The 17,310-nt window shown below is 46.6% G+C and overlaps 1 protein-coding gene across 1 annotated transcript in view; it reads right to left on the bottom strand.

Moving 5' to 3' along the window:
- LOC144672436 (uncharacterized) overlaps window positions 1–17,310 on the bottom strand; it is a 101,059-nt gene that overhangs the window by 34,558 nt on the left and 49,191 nt on the right. The window contains exons 9-15 of the mRNA XM_078534280.1: window positions 16,938–17,222; window positions 13,704–14,018; window positions 13,096–13,101; window positions 7,437–7,751; window positions 5,540–5,839; window positions 3,198–3,491; window positions 470–763 (exon numbers count right to left, since the gene is read on the bottom strand). Of these exons, the coding sequence (XP_078390406.1) occupies window positions 470–763; window positions 3,198–3,491; window positions 5,540–5,839; window positions 7,437–7,751; window positions 13,096–13,101; window positions 13,704–14,018; window positions 16,938–17,222 (1,809 nt within the window). The remainder of the gene's footprint in view (window positions 1–469; window positions 764–3,197; window positions 3,492–5,539; window positions 5,840–7,436; window positions 7,752–13,095; window positions 13,102–13,703; window positions 14,019–16,937; window positions 17,223–17,310) is intronic.

Raw genomic sequence — 17,310 nt, 5'->3', positions numbered from 1 at the left:
TGTCTATAAATAATCCTTCTGTCCTTATTAAGTGCTGTTGTGGAAAGATTAAATCGGGTCATAAGAGCACAAGGAATAGGAGCAGGGTTAGGCCATCTGGACCGTTGAGCCTAATCCGCCATTCAATAAGATCATGGTGTTTTCCCCCCAATTCCCATTGACTCCAGTTTCGCTAGGGCTCCTTGATGTCCACTCGGTCCAATGCTGCCTTGATGTCAAGGGCAGTCACTCTCACCTCCCATTTTAGCCCTGCCCTCTGCTTAATATTAGCAAACTAATCCCCTATCCAAGCAAATATGTGACCGCCTGCACCATCAGATTTTATTTTATGAAGCCAGTACTGATCAAAGGTCATAGCTCTGAAGCGTTAAATCTGCTTCTTTCCCCAAAGGAGCCCCATACTTGCTGAACATTCCTTTTGTTATTTTCATTAGGTAAATATTATGGAAGTATTCTAAGGTCCACTCACGTGTCAGAGTTATTCTAACTGGCTGACTCTGATGGGAGCGTATCCATCGGCCAGACACCTGTGCCTGATAGTTACATGTGTAGACCCCTTCATCACTCGCGCCAACATTTCTAATGGGGTATGTGAGAGATTGTTGTGTCCTGTTGCTATCTATGAGAGTGACCGAGCCTTTTAACAACTGAAATCGGCCAGACGGGTAACCACGAGGAACTGTGCATCTAATCGTCACTGTTTCTCCTGCTACGTATGCCGGGTGCGTCGGACTGGTGGAGACTGTGGGCTGAGGCGGGATTTCTGAAACGAGAAAATCCAAAATTAGCAACTGCAAAGTTCCAAGGATCCTATTGATGCACGTGCGCAAGTGGGATTCCCTCTGGGAGCCGCTCCTCTATTATGTTCAGCCTAGAAGGCGATGCAGTTCAGAGCGCTGAGAACACCTGAATCAAGGCAGACAGAAGGAAGACATTGTGGGTCACCAGGGCGGATTATAATGAACACAATACCATCACTAAAAGGTTAATCAGGAAAAAGAAATTAGAGTATGAGGCAGAAAAGAAATGGCGGGCGGAATATACAAACATTTTGCTTCTGTCTTCACTGTAAGGGAAACAGAAACATTCCACTGTAAATCAGCAGTGGAAGGGTACGGGGAACTTGGTGAAATTACAATCACGAGGGACACGGTACTGAACAAACTGATGGAGCTGTGGACCGACAAGTCTCCAGGTCCTGACAGACTTCACCCTAGGATCTTAAAAGAGGTGGATAATGATGTGGTAGACGCGTTTGCGTTAATTTTCCAAAATTCCCTAGGTTCGGGAAAGGTTCTATCAGATTGGAAAATAGCACATGTGATCCCTGTATTGAAGAAAGGAGTGAGGCAGAAAACAGGAAACTAGAGGCCACATGGATTGAAGTCTGGTGTAAGAATGTATTAGAATCGATGCTTAAAGAAGCTACAGCCAAGCACTTAGGAAAACTCAATGTCATTGGGGAGTGATCTTGTGAAAGGGAAATCATGTTTAACGAATTTGTTGGGAGTTCTTTGAAGCAATAACATGTGCAGTGGATAAAGCGGATTCTGTAGATGTGCTGTACTTGGATTTACAGAAAACATTTGATAAGTTGCCACGCCAAAGGCTACCGTGATAAACAGAAGTTCATGGTTTTGGGGTATAACATATTAGCCTGGATGGAAGATAGGCTGTCTGGCAGAAGACAGAGAGAGCATGCATAAATGGATCTTTGTCAGCTTGGCAGGATATGACAAGTGATTTCACACAGCCCTCTATGCCTATGCCTCAAATTTTACAATTTAGATCAATAACTTAGAATGGGTGGAGCGAAGGCATGGTAGCAAAATTGGCAGGTGACACACGTATAGGTGGGAAAGCAGGTTCAGACGAAGGTATCAGGAGTTTGCAGATGGGGATTGAGATGTTGAGTGAATCGGCAAAAATCTGGCAGACGGAGTATACTGCGGGGAAATGTGAAGTTATTCACCTTGGCAGGAAGAATAAAAAGGTAGAGTATTATGGATACGTAGAACACCTGCAGATTTCCGAGGTTCAGAGGGATCTAGATGTTCCTGTGCACAAGTCACAAAATGTTATAGGCAGGTATAGCGTGCAAATAAGAAGGCTAATGGAATGCGAGCTTTTATTACGAGAGGAATTGAACATAAAAGTAAGAATGTTATTCTTCAATTATGCAGGGCACTGGTGAGACTGCATCTCCCAAAATTGGCTGCAGTTTTGGCCTCCTCATTTAAGGAAGGGTGTAAATGGGAGGCGGTTCAGAAGAGGTTTACTAGATTGATACCTGGAATGAGCTGCTGAGGAAAGGTTCGACGACTGGGTTTGTTTCCACTGGAGTTTAGAAGAGTGAGGAGTGACTTGACTGAAGTGTACAAGATCCTGAACGGTCTTGACAAGGTGGACGTCGAAGGGATGGTTCATCTTGTTGGTGACTCCAGGACCAGAGGGCACTGTTTTTTAAAATTAGGGGTCGCCCTTTTGGGGCAGAGATGAGGAGAACTTATTTTTTTTAACTCAGGTGGCTGTGCAACTTTGGAACTCTCTGCCTTAGAAGGCAGTGGAGGCGAGGTCACTGAATGTTTTTAAGCAGAGGAAGATTTTTTTTTTAAGCAAGGGAATCAAAGGTTGTCGGAGGTAGATGGGAATGTGGGACTCAGAACACAAACGGATCAGCCACAAGCTTGCTGAGTGACAGAGCAGGCTCGAGGGGCCGAATGGTCTACTTCTGCTCCTGTTTCTTATTTTTGTATAGCGTATCAGACTTAAACGCAGGGTGCCAGGCAAAAGTTAGTGATGGCTTTAAGAGTTATGGGAAATGCTGAAAAAGAGACGTGCCAAATCTTTTCTTCTTGGACTGATCGGGAAACTCGCAAGAATAACAATTTACGGCGGAAACAACAATTTATACTGCATGTGAAGAGAGTGCTGATTGGGTGGCAAATGCCTGTCACCATCACTGCTGCATTCTCCTTTGCCCGTGGAGGGACTGCCTCACCGTGACTAGGAGGATTGACCCAGGTGTAGCCGGCTAAAGGCATAAGGTGGTGGGGTCAAACCCGTCTCACATCAATGCACAGAGCCAAAGGAAAACCGTTTTTTACTTAGGATCTGCTTCTCCACAATTATATCTGGGTGAGACATAACGCTTTCAAAGGTGTAAACATTACAGATCTGAGATAAGTGCGACTCACCTGTGAGAACTATTTCAGCCGGCGGACTCGGTGAAGAATGGATCCATCGACCCGACACCTGTGTCTGGTAGGAGCACGTGTACCGCCCTTCGCTACCGGCGGTGATGTTTCGAATGGCATGCGTGACAGAACGGAGGCTGACGCGGCTGCTCAGGACGGGAACTGAGCCCTTCAGCAGCTGAAAGCGGCCGGTAGTGTTACCGCGTGGAGCCGTGCAGGTGATGGCGACTGCCTCTCCGGCCACGTAGACTGGGTATTCGGGGCTGGTGGAGATGGTCGGCGGCTCTGGGCGGTCTGAAACAATGAAAAATCGACGGGATGAATGACAACAACCATGCCACCACACTCCTGAAAGCTCGTTCCAACGGGATGCTCAACTGTGAGTTGCTCCGTTGTCAAAAGCAGCGCCTGACTTACGCAATGGGGAAATCATTCAAGACGACAGGTCCCTTTAACTCAATTCCATTGACCGACCCGAGCTCCATAGCTCCTTAACGAACAAAAGCGGACGTGTCTCCGCACTGAAAACATTCATAGAGGAGAACAAAGCCCAAGGGGAAAAAATGCCACTCTTTTGTCACATTTTCCCTCGGCCTGAATTGTTTCCTGCTTCCCCTGGTTGAATTGCACAGTCCGGCTTCTCTGCTTCTGTCCGCTGTGCCTTGACAAACCCAGAAATTGTTATTTAGCCGCACAATCGAAGGGTTTTACCACTTCAACTCCTATGTTAGTTCAGCCCATGATCCTGTAGATCCACGGTGGCCCCTTACAAGCTTTTTGCCAAATTTCCTCATCATTGAACAACAACTAGGGCAATGCCAGTCAATACATCTCCACGTTCAACGTCTTCTCTATGTGATACAGACACGTACGTTGCTACGCACTCCCCTGTAAAATCATTCACAGAATCACAGACAGTGCAGAAGAGGCCCTTCGGCCCATCGAGTCTGCACCAACATGTGAGAAACACCTGACCTACCTACCCTAACCCCATTGACCAGCACTTGGCCCCATAGACTTGAATGTTTATGACATGCCAAGTGCTCATCCAGGTACTTTTTAAAGGATGTGAGGCTAACCCGCCTCCACCACCCTCCCAGGTGGCCCATTACAGAACCTCACCACCCTCTGGGTAAAAAAGGTTTTCCTCACATCCCCCTTAAACCTCCTGCCCCTCACCTTGAATGTTTGGCCCCTCGTGACTGACCCTTCAACTAAGGGAAACAGGTGCTCCCTATCCACTCTGTCCATGCCCCTCATAATCTTGTACACCTCGATTAGGTGGCCCCTCAGTCTTCTCTGCTCCAACGAAAACAACCCAAGCCTATCCAACCTCTCTTCATAACTTTAATGTTTCGACCCTGGCAACATCCTGGTGAATCTCCTCTGCACCCCCTCCAGTGCAATCACATCCTTCCTATAATGTGGCGACCAGAACTGCAGACAGTACTCCAGCTGTGGCCTCACCAAGGTTCTATACAACTCCAACATGACCTCCCTACTTTTGTAATCCATGTCTCGATTGATAAAGACAAGTGTCCCATATGCCTTTTTCACCACCCATCTAATATGCCCCTCCACCTTCAGAGATCTATGGACACACACGCCAAGGTCCCTTTGTTCCTCAGAACTTCCTAGTGTCATACCGTTCATTGAATCCTTTCATCTCAGCTTCAACAGAGGCTGCATTGCATCCGCCCATCCTTGAGGCCAGATGGTGGCCCAGTGACCAATGTCACTAGCCTATGATTCCAACGGCCCAGGCTTGTGCCCAAGGGGCACAGGTTCACATCCCGCCATGGCAGCTGGTGGGGTTTTAACTCAGCCTGTACATATGGGATTGAGAGCTAGCCTGGTGACCATGAACCTCTCAGCGATGGCCATATAGAGTGAACTAATGGCCTTTAGGGAAAGAAAGCCTGTGTCTTTACCGGGTCTGTTGTACATGTAACTCCAATCATACAGTAATGTGGCTAAATGTGGTCTGCACCCTGAAATGCCGCTCAGTTCAAGGACAATTAGGACCGGGCAACAAAAGGTTGGCCTTTGCCAACGCCCCTCACATCCCATGAAGGAATAAGGGTTTCCGCCTGCCAAAAAAAGGATCTATTCACACCAAAGAGGCATCTACTCCCGCGTAAAATGCATCTGTTCCCTCCAAAAATGCATCTGTTCCCGCCAAAAATGCATCTTTTTCTCGCCTTCGTGCATTAGCTTTCAATTTCCACGATTCATGCCAATTTCATCAGCCCCCCACCCCCCCCCCCACCCCACCCCAACCGACCCACCGGCTCCGTCAAACGCTCCAAACTACGAACAGAAAGCACAACAATCTCACTGACCTATGACACGTATCTGCAGGGGGTAGCTGGGTGTGAACGCAACCCACTTCCCGGTCACGTTGATTTCGTACCGGCAGCGGTAACGGCCTCCGTTACTCCGGGTGATGTTCCGGAAGAGGAAAACGGCGGCGTTCTTGTTCGGCGGGAGCGCGTGCGTCTTGACGGCGCCCGAGTCGTTCAGCAACGTGGCGCGGCCCTCGGAGTAGCCAATCGGAGCCGTGCAGGTAATTCCCAAAGGATTTCCCGCCACGTGTACTGGATCATCCGGATGCTGAGAGATGGTGGGACGGTACAATGGATCTGAAATGAGACCACCCAGAACGGTTACACTCCTTACTATCTCTAGAAATCTCCTTTCACGGTGATCAATCCTCTTTTTTCTTTGCACTGTCCCTTAGACTTAAATAGAGATTTTCAACCTCAAAAGGATAACTCAGGCGTTTCACTCAATAGTTAACAGTCGATTTCTTCATGCCGTTAGAGAAAGCCCTATCTTGGTAACTTCAAGTGTTGGTTTAGTGAAGGTAAAGGAAGTTGAACCTACACCCATCCCGTGATGCATGATAAGGAAGTGGTCTTTTTAAGATGGCGGACAATCCATTTGAATTGGATGCTATACATGTTGGGAAAATCAAGTTCGCAAATGCTTGGAGACCGCAGTTCCAAAATACCCTCTTAGATGCTTTATTTGTAAATGGTGGGGTGTTAACATTGTGGTCAGTGTTCCCAAGACGACCTTTCAAAGGCAGACTTACGAATCAAGGTCCAACATCCACCGTGAGGGGGATTTGAATCCACGTAACTGTGGCGTGATTTCCAATTCGTTGGCATTGCTCACTTGCCACAGCCTCTCGCTCGCTGCTATGCACCGTTCTACCACTGCCTTTGATATCTGCTTTGCACCCAGCTTTCGCTGCTTTGGGGGTGAAATATGGTCTATTGCCAGTTTCCTGGCCCATTGTTTTGCTTCCCAATCCTTCAGTTCTATATCCATTCTCACACAACTGAAATCGGTGCTATCCTAGGAAAGTCTTCCCACCATTTATCTCACTTTGTGGGTGTGCATGTCCCTCACAACAGCTACACGGTATGCTGAAATGCATTGTGGCCAATGTTAGCCAGATAACTCCCTTCTGTCGCATGCCAGTCTTCATTCCCAGAACCATATCCGACATTGCTCCCTTCCTTATTGGGCTGGGCAAATGCATATTCAGAATGCTGCCCTTGCACACATGATACGAATCCTTCACAGAAATGCACTGAGGTCCAATTTTGCCTTTGCATTCATGAGCGGGATTGAGGCCCCTTCATATTACTGGTCTACAGATTATCCAATTGGTGGGTATGTACCTGTCGAGTTTTATTTGCCTTTAACTCGTCGCTATTTGTTGCATCCGCTCCATTCTTAGAAACAGAAGCAGTGGCAGTTACTGGACTAGCAGACCAGTGATCCAGGGTAATGCTCTGGGCACAGGGGTTCGAATCCCACCATGGAAGGTGGTGAAATTTGAATTCGATAAAAGAATCTGGAATTAAAATGACTACCAGGATTGGTATAGACACCCCTATGGTCCACTAACATCCTGTAGGGAAGGAAATCTGCCATCCTTACACATGAGACTTTAAACCCACAGCAACGTGCTTGACTCTTAAATGCCCTCTGAGTGAGGGCAATAAGGATGGGCAATAAATGCTGGCCTAGCCAGGGACTAACACATCCCATGAATGAATAAAAATAAACACCTAGACATGTGACAGAGTCATTACTGTCCCTTAACTTTAACCAGGTGGATACTATTTTGAACCCTTGGCCATAATGTACGCCTGTTGCACTCTACAACTGTAGTCTGCAAATGTTAATTCAGTGTCCCACTCCATTGGCTGATGGTGCTCTTACCTGGGTTGCAGATCACACCTGCGTCTTCCCGGTGTCCACAGTTTTCTTTGCCCCATCCTCCGAAGGGACAGGACCAGAGAACGGACTCTGTTCCCTTGCACTCAACATCATCCATCCAGGTGTTCCCGGTGCCTTGCCCGAAGTGAGCGCCTCTGACCGCCGAGACGGCCAAACCGCAGCGCAGCTGACGGCAAACGACCTCCGCGTCTGGAAGCCCCCAGTTGTCGTCGCAAACTGTCCCCCATTGTCCATTGTAGTGGACCTCCACTCTTCCTGAGCAACCATGGGTAGCGTTCACCAGTCTCACACTGGGCCCTGTAAACACATGAAGGATGCCTTAATTCTCATCTAGGTGACCGCCGTACATTGAGCAGCCTCGGAGCCTTTACTTTCCGTGGTTGTGATTGGTTATCAGAGAGGAGCTACTATTTCGGCAAAGAATGACAAATTCATGAACCCTTTTTTTTCTAAAATGCACCAATAGGGAAATCTGCTTCTTTCCCGACAAGGTACATTTTCTTATCAAAAATCTGAACTCATCCATAATATTGCATTATTAATAATTCCTTTTTTAAGGACTTGTTTATACTGTCTGCTTTATTTGGATACCCGATTTAAATATAGTAACTGTCATTTATCTTTTCTTCTCAGTTTTATCTTCAATGCATTTTTCACTGGTATCAATTTCCTTCCCGTATTGTGTGACTATCTTGATTATCAATCACGGAGTAGAGCATGTTGGACCTAAGTCTAACACTTTAGAGTCAGCACATTCAAGAGTGAAACCAGTAAATTACATGCAAAATGCATTTAACCTTTGTAGTTTCCTACTACAGATAGCAACTGATGTTAAATCGTTGTAAATTTTCAAGTTCAAATGAATAGTTCTCTCTTTATAGCAAAGGAATGATGAGAGTAGGTCCACAGCACGGGCATATGGAGCTGGAACAGTGATCTAGCCTACTCCTGTTCAGGTGTCCCTACAGCATATGCGAGAGGTGTCAGCTGTGGCTCAGTTCATAGCACCCTCGCCTCTGAATCAGAAGGTTGTGGGTTCATGTCCCACTCCCGGAAACCAAGAACTGTGAATGTACTCGAAAGAGTTACATGCGATCTGTTGATAACTCGAAAGAGTTACAGCGTATGCGAATTCAGTGTAGTCTGTCCGCTGAACGTGTTGGAGGGCTAGAAGGGTTCTGGGACGGTAAAACCAGGGTTCTAGCAACTGAACGCAGTTGACATATTAGCAATACCCATTGCGCCTATCTTGTAGTTAAGACAAATGGATGTGAGCCACAGGCTGACAAATTTATGTGAGCCTGTATTCTTGAAAGTTGTATGAATCTTAAAGTTGAATTTTACCGTGAGTTTTATACTCGACAGGCAATATTTCCCCTGCTTAGAATATCTGGGCATATCGATTATAGTCATGTCACAAACTCGACAGGCAATATTTCTCCTGCTTAGAATATCTGGGCATATCGATTATAGTCATGTCACAAACTCGACAGGCAATATTTCTCCTGCTTAGACTATCTGGGCATATCGATTACAGGCAGTAATGTCACCTTTATATCTTGCTAACTTTCAGTAAGTGTCTCTTTGCTTGTGGATTTAGTGCCTCAGAGTCGTTGACTTCATTCACCTAAAGGCAGTTAGCGTATAAAACTAACGTAAGGTGAGACGCAATATGTTTTTTATTTAAAAATTGACTTCTTTCATGGGACGTGCGCGCCAATGGTAAAGCCAGTAATTGCTCCCATCCCTAACTGCCCCTTATACTGAGTGCCTCGCCGGGTCGTTCCAAAGGGGCCTGGAACCTCATGGACACCGGCGACAGATTTGTTTTCCTGAATAAAGAGAGCGACTTAGGTGGGCTTTCGCGACAGTAGTTAGGTGGTAACTGCGACGAGTGGAGAATAATTGATTCAAGATGAATATGGGAAAGAAAACAAAACAGACGGGAAACTATACAGGAAACGTGAATATTAAAGGACCAGGGGTAGGTCTGACTCACGTGTGACAATGATTTCAAGGGGTCGACTCAAAGGAGAGGTTAGCCATCGTCCTGACTCCTGCTTCTGGTAGGAGCACTGGTAGCTCCCTTCGCTGTGGCTGGTGATGTTCCGAATGGTGTACGTGAGGGACTCTTGGCTGTTGCTGCTGTTGGTGACAGACACCGAGCCTTGGAGTAGCTGAAGGCGTCCAGCTGGTTCCCCGTGTGCCACTGCACACTGAATGGTGACCGTTTCTCCCGCCACGTAAACTCGGGATGCAGGGCTTGTCGATATCAGCGGCTGAGCTGGAGGATCTGAAATAAGAAAAGCAGCAAGGTTAAATCCGGCAGTCGTGCCTTTACTCCCGCCAGAGAGCTCAGCCTAATTTAAAAATCAACTCCCCCACCGTCTTCCACCATCGAATTTAGCGTCTGCGCTAAGTCATATTGAACACTGTTTTCTAGTTCATATCAGTTTGCTTGTAATATCACCAGCACCTATCGATATCTTAGACCATAAGACCGTAAGACAGAGCTGCAGAAATTAGGCCATTCGGCCCATCGAGTCGGCTCCGCCATTCAATCATGGCTGATAAGTTTCTCAACCCCATTCTCCCGCCTTCTCCCCGTAACCTTTGATCCCCTTACCAATCAAGAACCTATCGATCTCGGTCTTAAATACACTCAATGACCTGGCCTCCACAGCCTTCTGTGGCAATGAATTCCATCGATTCACCACTCTCTGGCTAAAGAAGTTTCTCCTCATCTCTGTTCTAAAAGGTCTTCCCTTTACTCTGAGGCTGTGCCCTCGGGTCCTAGTCTCTCCTACTAATGGAAACATCTTCCCCACGTCCACTCTATCCAGGCCTTTCGGTATTCTGTAAGTTTCAAGCAGATCCCCCCCTCATCCTTCTAAACTCCATCGAGTATAGACCCAGAGTCCTCAAGCGTTCCTCATATGTTAAGCCTTTCATTCCTGGGATCATTCTCGTGAACCTCCTCTGGACCCTCTCCAGGACCCAGCACATCCTTCCTGAGATACGGGGCCCAAAATTGCTCACAATATTCTAAATGTGGTCTGACCAGAGCCTTATAAAGCCTCATCCCTGCTTTTATATTCTAGTCCTCTCGAAATAAATGCCAACATTGCATTCGCCTTCCTAACTACCGACTCAACCTGCAAGTTAACCTTAAGAGAATCTTGGACTAGGACTCCCAAGTCCCTTTGCACTCCAGATTTCTGAATTCTCTCCCCATTTAGAAAATAGTCTGTGCCTCAATATTAGATTTATGATGCCTATCGTTGGAATAATTCGTTTCCTGATAACGATTATGCATTACTTAACTCGAATCTTGTTTTTATTTCAACTGGTGTCCATCATCCCAATCGATGAAAATGGTTTATAATCGGCTACTTTAATGAGTCCATTCACTACTTCCAAAATCTTCCATTCTTCCCGTACACCACCAAGACCCACCCACCACCACGCAGACCCATCACCACCACCGCCACCAATGTATCATCATCAAGTCAATACTACCAATAATTGTATCGACATAAGCATGACCTCGACCTTCAGTTTGCTTGTGTTTTTAAAGCAAGATCTTCCTCTGATGCTGACATCTCTGTCCTCGGTCTGCTGCAGTGTTCCAGTGAGTCCCGACGGAAACGTGGGGAATGCATCTCATCTTCCTACTACGAACTTTACAGCCCTCTGGTCTCAACGTTGAAGTCAATAACTTCACAGCATGAACTCTTATCTCCATTCTCATCCTCTATTTTTTTTCTGTTTTTGCCAAGCGCCAGTTTTTTATCTGGTTTTCATCATTTTGCTTTCAGACCGAGCTGACCTTCAATCTGCCATTAACACCCACGCTCATCAATGGTGACCACGGGTCCCCCTCAGCAATTGTCATTGAATAAAACGTTCGCCAGTCTCCTTCAGGGAGGGAAGCCTGCTGCCTTTACCTCCTCTGCCTCACATGTGACTCCAATCAGTAAAGTAATTAACTCCGAACTGCACCCTGCAATGGCCTGGCAAGCCAATCAGTTGAGGGGCAATTGGGACGGGCATCCAACGTTGGCCTTGCCAACGAGGTCAGATCCCACGAAGGAATGGAGAGAAGCCTTCCTGCCAAAATGCACCCATTCCCACCCTCCTGCATTAGCGTCATTCACCAGGAGTCGTGCCAATTTCACCGGCCTCCAAGACATCACCAAATGGTCCAAAGTACTGAAAAAAAAACAGAAAGTAATCTCACTTACCTACTACACGTATCTGCACAGAGTCGCTGGGTGTGTACGAAATCCAATTCCCAGTCACATTTAGTTGGTATAAGCAGCTATACCGGCCTCCGTTCCCGGTGGTGGCTTTTCTGAACAGGAACAGGGCGGCGTTTCTCGTTGGCGCCAGCTCGTGCGTTTTGATGGCGCCGGAGTCTTTCACTAGTGTAAACCGGCCCTGGGCGTAGCCAGCCGGAGCTGTGCACGTGATCCCGAAAGCGCTCCCCGCCACGTGCACCGGATCAGCGGGATCCTCTGAGATCGTGGGCCGCAATGAGGGATCTGAAACGAGACGAAGCAGTGTTGCCGATCGACTTAGCATCTCCAGAAATTGTCCTCAAGGTTAACCTCCTTCCACGGTGCTTAGCTATACTTTATTTTGCACTATCCGTTAGATTTGAGTAAACTTTTCAATCTTTCAAGGATTTTTTTAGGCAATTCATTCAATGGTGAATGGCCGAATTTTCGCTTGGAGAAAAATAACCCACCCTGAGTAGCTTGATTGGTTGCAGAAAAGGGACAAGTTAAAGCTAACTTGCCTGTATCATCAGATGATCCACGACAAGGAAGCTACTTATTTCAGGTTAGGAGGAATCTCGTTCTATTTGACACATGATGTGTTGGGAAAATTAAGTTTGGGAAGCATCAATCCAGACACAGTTTTGAGTTGCTTTGTCTCTAAAGGGGATGGTGTGATGGTCTCCCTTACTGGGAACAGCTTTCCGTACTGATAAAGTTCCAATAGCTAACATATGAGGAACGTTTGAGGACTCTGGGTCTACACTCGATGGAGTTTAGAAGGATGAGGCGGGGATCTGATTGAAACTTACAGAACACTGAAAGGCCTGGATAGAGTGGGACTTGGGGAAGATGTTTCCATTAGTAGGAGAGACTAGGACCCGAGGGGCACAGCCTCAGAGTAAAGGGAAGACCTTTTAGAACAGAGATGAGGAGAAACTTCTTTAGCCAGAGAGTGGGTGAATCGATGGAATTCATTGCCACAGAAGGCTGTGGAGGGCCAGGTCATTGAGTGTATTTAAGACCGAGATCGATAGGTTCTTGATTGGTAAGGGGATCAAAGGTTACGGGGAGAAGGCGGGAGAATGGGGTTGAGAAACTTATCAGCCATGATTGAATGGCGGAGCAGACTCGATGGGCCGAATGGCCTAATTTCTGCTCCTATGTCTTATGGTCTTATGGTGGTTGGATTGGAAGCCATGTATCCTTGCCTTGACCCCTAGCACAGTGACATCATGACGTCGCCCGGTCTCCACCTATCCACTGCACGTCAACTGAACGCTGCCTCTGACTCCTAAGTTTTTATGCGGCGCTTGTACCAATCATTGGCAACATGGACGGGCATGATATGATCCGCTTACATTTTCCTGGCACAATGTTTGCCTCCAATCTATGGGTTCTGCACCTATTCTCCAACGACGGAAATTCGTTCTATTCTACTATAGCCTTATTTTACTTTTGGGTCATGTGCTCCTTACAATAATCCCTTGGGATGATGACTTGTCTTATGGTCACTATTGCCTAGATGTCGTCCCGTGGTCACTCTCTACGTGCCACTCTCCAGTGGCCTGAACCATATGCAACATTGCATACTTCCTCATTTGGGTTAGGCAAATGAAAAATAAGAATGTCCCCCTGCACATATTACAGTGATCCTTCACCAGTTTGTCATGATCTACTTTCCCCACGTCTTTTATGTGAGGGATCAAAGTCCATTGCTATTACAACTCTACAGAATTACCCAATTGGGTGACATGTACCTGTCGAATTGCCCCTTTACCTCATTCTCACTCTTCTTGGTTATGTCTAAAAGGTCAATATATCTCAAAGAGCTTAATCTGTCCCTGAACTTTGACCAGATAGATACCATTCTGAACCCTTGGGTATATCGTGTGCCTGTTATAGACTGAAACCGTAATCTCCAAATGTTAATTCGGTGTCCCATTCCATTGGGTGATGGTTCTCTTACCTGGGTTGCAGATCACTCCTGCGTCTTCCTGGTGACCACAGTTTTCTTTGCCCCATCCTCCGAAGGGACAGGACCAGAGAGCGGACTCTGTTCCCCTGCACGCGACATCGTCCATCCAAGTCTTCCCGGTGCCTTGCCCGAAGTGGGCGCCTCTGACCGCCGAGACGGCCGAACCGCAGCCCAGCTGACGGCAAACGACCTCCGCAGCTGAGAGACTCCAGCCATCGTCGCACACCGTCCCCCATTGTCCATTGTAGTGAACCTCCACTCTTCCAGAGCAACCATGGGTAGCATTCACCAGTCTCACACTGGGCCCTGTAAACACATGGAGGGTACTTTACTTCTCAAATAGGTGAACATCGTACATTGAGCAGCCTCTACTTTCCGTGGATGTGATCGGTTATCTCTGAGGAGATGCGCTTTGAGAAATGAATGTCAACTTCATTTATGCCAATTTTCTACAATGCGCCAATCGGGAAATTGGTTTCATTTCGCATAAGGTACGTTGGAAAATTAAACTGATGGAGGATTCTAGAAACATTGGGGCTGACAAAAGGGGTGTTTCTCCGCATTTTTTTTTCATTCGACCTCACCACCCCCTTCTGAAGAACGATTAGGGAAATAAATGCTGACCTAGCCAGTGATGCCTTCATCCCCCACGTAAATAGAAAAAAATAGCCCTGTGAGCGTCTCCAGCACTTATGGCCAATCTGCATTACCCTTCAGAAGGTAATGGGGTGAGGCAACTCCTTGAACCCCTGCCGTCCATGTGGTGCATCTCCTCCCACAGTTCTGTTCGCAAGGGAGTTCCTGGATTTTGAGGTGATTGAGGGGGGACATGATTGAGGTGTATAAAACTATAAGGGGCAAAGCTAGGGTAGACAGGAAGGAACTTTTCCACTTGGCGGAGGGATCAGTAAGCAGGCGGCATTGATTTAATGTAAGGGGCAGGAGGTTTAAAGGGGATGTGAGGGAGAATGGGAGGGTGGTGGGAATCTGGAGCTCACTGCCTTAAATGGTGGTAGAAGCAGAAACCCTCATAACACTTAAGAAGCATTTGGATGTGCACTTGCGATGCCACGGCCTACAGGGGCCTAGTGCTGGAAAATGGGATTGGTTTAGTTGTTTGACTTGGCGCAGAGTCGATGGCCTGAGTGGCCTTTCTTCTGTGCTGTGGACCTGCATGACTCTATGGCTCTATGGCTTGGAAGGGAACTTGCAGCTGCTGGTGTCTCCAAGCATCTGCTGCGCTTGACCTTCTCGGGGGTAGAGGTCGGGGATTTGGAAGCTGCGGTCTAAGGAGCCCTAGTGAGTTGCTGCAGGATATCCAGCCTCAAAGCATGAGTTTGATGCATGGCAGTCTGAGACCCTACAATGCACTGCAGTGCAGTCAGCAGCTCATGAAGGTGCGAGACATTCATTATGTTTCCGGGGTCATTCACTACATCTTTCATTAAAACTTTCTAAGTATATTCATATGATTTGTCTCTTTACCTTCATAATTAGACTGGGACATCATTCCTAATCTCTCTTTGTTCTATTTTGCATTGTATCATTGCCTTTTGACTACACTCCGCTTGGCTATTTTTTTAATGTTTAATTATATTTTCAAAAATCTAAACTCATCCATGGTATCACATTATTGATAATGTGATTCAAACTTCTTTAACATATTTTATACCATCTGCTTTATTATTATTATTCTCTTTCTTTCTCAGTATTATCTTCAATGCATTTTTCACTGGTATCAATTTCCTCTCCGTATTGTGTGACTATTATGATTACCATTCATGGAAAAGAGCATGTTAGATCTAAGTCTATAAATCAGAGTCAGGGCTTTCAGGAGTGAAAGTAGAAAATTACCTGCAAAATTTATTTAAATTTGTTAATTTCTACGACAAATTGCAATCGATGATAAATCGTATTTTTCTAAATTTCAGATGAATGGTTTTCTCTTTATCGAGAGCTATTGATGATGAGGAGAAATTTCTTCACCCAGAGAGGGGTGAGCCTGTGGAATTCGCTACCACACAAAGTAGTTGAGGCCAAAACATTGTGTGCTTTGCAGGAAGGAGTTAGATGTAGCTCTTGGGGCGAAAGGGGTGAAAGGGAGAAAGCGGGAGCAGGCTGTTGAGTTGGATGATCAGCCATGAGCATAGTGAATGGCGGAGCAGGCTCCAAGGGCCGAATAGCCAACTCCTACTCCCATTTTTCTATGTTCCTATGAATGTAGGTCAACAACGGGCATATGGATTTGGCCATGAATCAGCCACGATCTCCTTCAATAATGAAGAAAGCTCGAAGCGTGACCTAGCCGGCTCCTGGTCAGATGATCCTGGAGTGTATGAGAATTCAATGTTGCCGGTCCACTGAACGCCTTTGAGATCTACAATGGACCTGGGGCGGTAGAACCCAGGGGCCTGGCAACATCAGTTGACACATGAGCAATACCCAATGTGGATATCTTTCAGTTTGGACAAATGGAGATGAGCCCTAGGTTGGCAAATCCATTTGAGTCAGTGCCAAAGAAAGATATACCAGTCCTGAATTTGAATTTTACCGTGAGTTTTGAACTCGACAGGCAATATATTTTGATCCTTTTCATCCCTTTCGCCCTAAGGGCTTATATCTAACTCCTTCTTCCAAAACAGACAATGTTTTGGCCACAACTACTTTCTTTGGTGGAGAAATCCAAAGACTATCTGGGCAAGTCGATTATAATTACATCATCTTACATTTTGCTGAATTTCAGTAAGAGCACCTCCGCCTGTGAAGGTCCATTCCATTGCAGGTAGCTGGCGATGAAAACTAAAGCAACGTGATGCACAATTCACCTTTTGATTTCATTCTCGGATAGGGGGTGGACGCCCCTGGCAAAGCCCAAAAACTATTGCCCATCCCTAACCGGCCTTGAACTGATGGGTTTGCTGGGCCATTTTGAATGTTTATCCCCTTAAAGATCTTTATTGAACCACATGGGTTTCTCACCAAAGTTGTTTGCGACGGGAAGAATTAATTCAACCTAATTTCGACGGCTGGGATTTGAACCCTCATCCGATTAGGCTCGTTTACCAATACGCCACTATGGCCCACTGCTTTATTTGTCCCCAATTCATTCCATGTCATGTATTTATGTTGTTTCACATATCTGCCTGGGGGAACTTGAAAGACAGATGGGGAAACTATTTACGAAGAAGGGTGAAGATTAAAGGACCAGGGGTAGGTCTGACTCACGTGTGAGGGTTATTTCAAAGGGTCTGCTCAAAGGAGAGGTTAGCCATCGCCCTGATTCCTGCTTCTGGTAGGAGCACTGGTAGCTCCCTTCGCTGCTGCTGGTCATGTTCCGAATGGTGTACGTGAGGGACTGTTGGTTGCTGCTGCTGTTCATGAGAGGAATCGAGCCTTTGAGTAGCTGAAAGCGCCCAGTTGGGTCCCCACGCACCACTGTGCACTTAACGGTGACTGTATCTCCCGCCACATACGCTGGGAATGCAGGAGTCCTGGAGATCATTGGAGGTCCTGGAAGAATAATTATACCAAGATTAATTCCATCGATCGCATTTCGTTTTCCAGGGAGCTCAACGTAATTGAAAAATTAACTTTTCCC

The sequence above is a fragment of the Cetorhinus maximus genome, chromosome 38 (assembly GCF_964194155.1).
Source record: "Cetorhinus maximus chromosome 38, sCetMax3.hap1.1, whole genome shotgun sequence".
Classification (NCBI taxonomy): Eukaryota; Metazoa; Chordata; class Chondrichthyes; order Lamniformes; family Cetorhinidae; genus Cetorhinus; species Cetorhinus maximus.
Note: the sequence above shows the minus strand (reverse complement) of the source record. Positions and strands in the feature narration are given on the sequence as shown.